The sequence below is a fragment of the Limulus polyphemus genome, unplaced genomic scaffold (assembly GCF_000517525.1).
Source record: "Limulus polyphemus unplaced genomic scaffold, Limulus_polyphemus-2.1.2 Scaffold5302, whole genome shotgun sequence".
Classification (NCBI taxonomy): domain Eukaryota; kingdom Metazoa; phylum Arthropoda; class Merostomata; order Xiphosura; family Limulidae; genus Limulus; species Limulus polyphemus.
This window is the reverse complement of record NW_013670912.1, coordinates 35783-39980: the sequence shown is the minus strand read 5'-3', so window position 1 is coordinate 39980 and position 4198 is coordinate 35783. Positions and strand designations below refer to the sequence as shown.

Below are 4198 nucleotides of genomic sequence, written 5' to 3'. Positions count from 1 at the left end.
TTCTTCATTACCCATTCAAGCCGTCTCCAGCCATTATTAGTCTCAAAGTGGGTTCCTCGTCATCGAATTTGAAGACATAGATTAAACAAAAAAGTATAATATGCTTAGGAAAAGCCTTTCATTAAATACTACGTAAACAGACATCAGATTTTGAGGAAATACTTGTCATTAAATAAAAGGTGAATAAAAAAAGCTTTCTGACCTTGAGGAAATACCTGTCATTATTTACATTGTGAGTAAACGGACTTTCAGATATTAGGTAAATTATTACACTTCAACATTTCTACTTATAGACCTTAGTTTTTGTTGTGAAATATTTTGGTTATTCATTGAAAAATAGGATCTGAAAAAAATTTGCTTAGAAATCTTTAGCTATGTAATGTTGAAGGTCTGGAAATGAAAATTAATTATTATAGTTATTCTAAGTCAGATTATATACAAGATATGACAAGAAAGAACCAACGTTGAGTTAATGATTTAGATAGGCAGTAAAAGTTTAAATTAAAAAACATATCATTAATCTTTTCTTCAGGAACTCCCAAACTCTCAAACTGTAGAAGAAGAATTCACAAAAGTTCCGTGGACAAACATGTTGAATGACCTAGAAATCAGTGAAAGTGACCCTAATAGTATCCTAAACTTTAACATTAGTTGGATAGTACGAAAGGTAGGCTAGACTGTAAATTTTTATCTCATTGTTGAGATTCTCTCATCATTATTTATTACCTATTATTGTGTTTCAAAGTCATTAACCTGTAGCATTTCTCATTCAGAAACACAAGAAAAAATTTATACCTAAAACATCAAAGTGTGTTCTATCTTCTTCACGTGTTTGTGTATAGTTGTAATGCTTGGTGAAAGATAAGTAGTTTTAGAGTTTTAAACATGTTCTATAGGATATAACACCAGTTAATGCTTGGTGAAAGATAAGTAGTTTAAAACTCTAAAACTACTTATCTTTCACCAAGCATTAACTGGTGTTATATCCTATAGAACTTGTTTAAAAAACTAAAACATGTTCTATAGGATATAACACCAGTTAATGCTTGGTGAAAGATCAATAGGTTTATTACTCGTACATGTAAAGTAAAGTAAAGTCAAGATAGATTTGTTTTGATAGATGGATGGTATTGTTGAGAGCGAGTGTTCACCTAAACTACAAAGTATGATATTCCTCTTCATTCAAATTTCCAGGCACGAACAAAGCAACTCCCGAACGGCAAGGTTCCAGTTTTAGTAGTACTTATAAAAGAAATCGATGTAAAAGGAGCAGAAGCTAGCGTCACATTTCGAGACAGAACAGGTTTGTATTTTAATAGAATTACATTTGAGCTAATAGAAGATAACAGAAACTCGTACCGTGATGACCAGCTGTAACCGCAGACACGTGAGGAAAGCATAAGTGGTAAATTTAACTGGGAAAACTGAATAACCTTAACTTTCTTGATAGAGTATAAAGGCTTAGGAATCTGAAACATACACTATTATTTATCTCCAAGATTCAGTCTCCAAGGATAAATGAAGAATTGTAAACATTCATTGTTATACACCAGTAAAAAAACATCAAGTCTTAATAATTAACAAAAAATATAATCACCATTATTTGTAAACATTCATTGTTATACAATAGTAAAAAAACATCAAGTCTTAATAATTAACAAAAAATATAATCACCATTATATAAATATTGTATTATATTTTTATGAACTTTGATGTATTTGACATATTTCTGGGTGTTTTACTGATTATTGGTTTAACGATCAAAATCTGGTGTCAATCAGAATCAGTAGAATTTGTCAAATTTCCCATTCATGGTAAACCGATTGCCTAGTGATTAAAAATAACTCCACCCAAAACAATTTATTCAAAACAACAATCTCCTGATTTGTAAGTATGCTTCCAATCACAACCCTGTACTTTTTCCTTTTTTGTTTGACACAAAACACGAAACATTATTCTCCATGTAATAAAATATCATCAGTTAAACAATCTCTTTCTCTGTTCCTCATTTATGTAAATAAGTTGATACACTGAACTAAAGAAAGGTTAAAAATAATGCTCCTCACATCACACCCATTTCTTTACAGATTGTGCTTTAGCAAACAGTCGAGAACAGCACCCTATGCACAAAGCTAATACACACCGTGTGCTTGTCAGAGATCTGTGCAGACTTTTCTCGCAAAGTTCTCAGGATGATATGACATGTGGTTCTCTGTTAGTACCATACTGTGTTTCAGCTCATTGTTTGGGGAGTTTGACAAAGAATGCATGAAAACAGAGTGATTGGAAATTTGGAATGTCCCATTACCTTCCAGTAGGAGGGTTTTGTCAAGTGTTTGAATTGTGCATGTCAGTGTCGGAGACGTCACTATAAGTTGAAAGTGGTAAACAGGTATATACAAATATTTAAAAAATAACTAACCTGTAGGACAGCTATGGAACATTCCATTTCACCATCTGAAGGTTCTGCTATTTATTAATATGCAGAGTTCCAATAAGTTGAAAGTGGTAAACAGGTATATACAAATATTTAAAAAATAACTAACCTGTTAGGACAGCTATGGAACATTACATTTCACCATCTGAAGGTTCTGCTATTTATTAATATGCAGAGTTCCAAGAATTTATCTTAAAGTTACTTGTGGCTTGACAAACATGATACTGATTGGTTGAATTGCTTCTAAGTGAGAAAAATTAGATATTTTAGGTTTTTCAAGTAGGAAGCAAATGGTTGAAAAACATGAATCATGAAGGCAGGCAACATAAAGTTATCTATCAATCTTTTACTAGCCATAAGGTCAGTCCACATTTTTATATTTCATTCGTTCAAATAAAAAAAACGGATAAGAGATTGTATTGATAACTTCAACCATTTCAAATTTAATGAAACTTCAGAAGTACATTCTCTATAGCCAACAATACTACACAATGACATCATCAACTTTACTGTACATAATTAGAATAATTCAGTCCGACTGTGCGCTATAATAATCGGCAATTGGTTATTTCTGATTGTAACATGATCGGTAAAACAATAATTTTGATAATTTTGGATGTTTTTGTTGTAAGTTTCTGGATGGTTTTGCTTTTGTTATATCTTTTTTTATTTTTTTTTCTATTTTACTGGACATTTTTTTTCTATTTTTTAGATGTTCTTGTTATGTTTGTATTTGCTTCCTTTGTCATATATACTTCTGTACATTAATTTTATAGAAGTCTGGAATTTTTGTAGTGTATTTCTGGATGATTTTTCTTATACTTATTAATGTCTAAATTCTCAATTGTTTGGAGAATGCATATGATTAAACACTGATCAAGTGCAACCCAAAGGTTCTTTATCATATTTGAAGTAAGACATTTTAAGACATAAACAGTGATGTTTCTCTTAACTAAACTTTTATTTAGTGGGAGACATAATTAATGATAGTATTTAACTGACTCTCAATTTTCAGGAGAAATTCAAGGAACCATCCACAGAAAGCTAGTGGAAGAATATCAAATGTACCTTAAGCCTGGATGTGTACTGGTATTAAAGCAGGTGAGTCAGTCATTTTAAAAGAAGTTCCTATGTACTTTCAACCTGGATGTGTACTGGTATTAAAGCAGGTGAGTCAGTCATTTTAAACGACGTTCATATGTACCTTCAACCAGGATGTGTGCTGGTATTAAAGCAGGTGAGTCAGTGATTTTAAAAGAAGTTCATATGTACTTTCAACCTGGATGTGTACTGGTATTATAGCAGGTGAGTCAGTCATTTTAAAAGACGTTCACGTGTACCTTCAACCTGGATGTGTACTGGTATTAAAGCAGGTGAGTCAGTCATTTTAAAAGAAGTTCATATGTGCTTTCAACCTGGATGTGTACTGGTATTATAGCAGGTGAGTCAGTAATTTTAAAAGAAGTTCCTATGTACTTTCAACCAGGACGTGTGCTGGTATTAAAGCAGGTGAGTCAGCCATTTTAAAAGAAGTTCACATGTACCTTCAACCAGGATGTGTACTGGTATTAAAGCAGGTGAGTCAGTCATTTTAAAAGAAGTTCATATGTGCTTTCAACCTGGATGTGTACTGGTATTAAAGCAGGTGAGTCAGTCATTTTAAAAGAAGTTCACATGTACCTTCAACCAGGATGTGTACTGGTATTAAAGCAGGTGAGTCAGTCATTTTAAAAGAAGTTCATATGTGCTTTCAACCTGGAT

The 4198-nt window shown here is 32.2% G+C and overlaps 1 protein-coding gene across 1 annotated transcript in view; it reads left to right on the top strand.

The window, feature by feature from the left end:
• The window catches only part of LOC111089124, a 24319-nt gene that overhangs the window by 12284 nt on the left and 7837 nt on the right, over positions 1–4198 (top strand). Inside the window, exons 5-7 of the mRNA XM_022400983.1 lie at positions 533–667; positions 1195–1303; positions 3453–3538. Coding sequence (XP_022256691.1) covers positions 533–667; positions 1195–1303; positions 3453–3538 — 330 coding nt within the window. The remainder of the gene's footprint in view (positions 1–532; positions 668–1194; positions 1304–3452; positions 3539–4198) is intronic.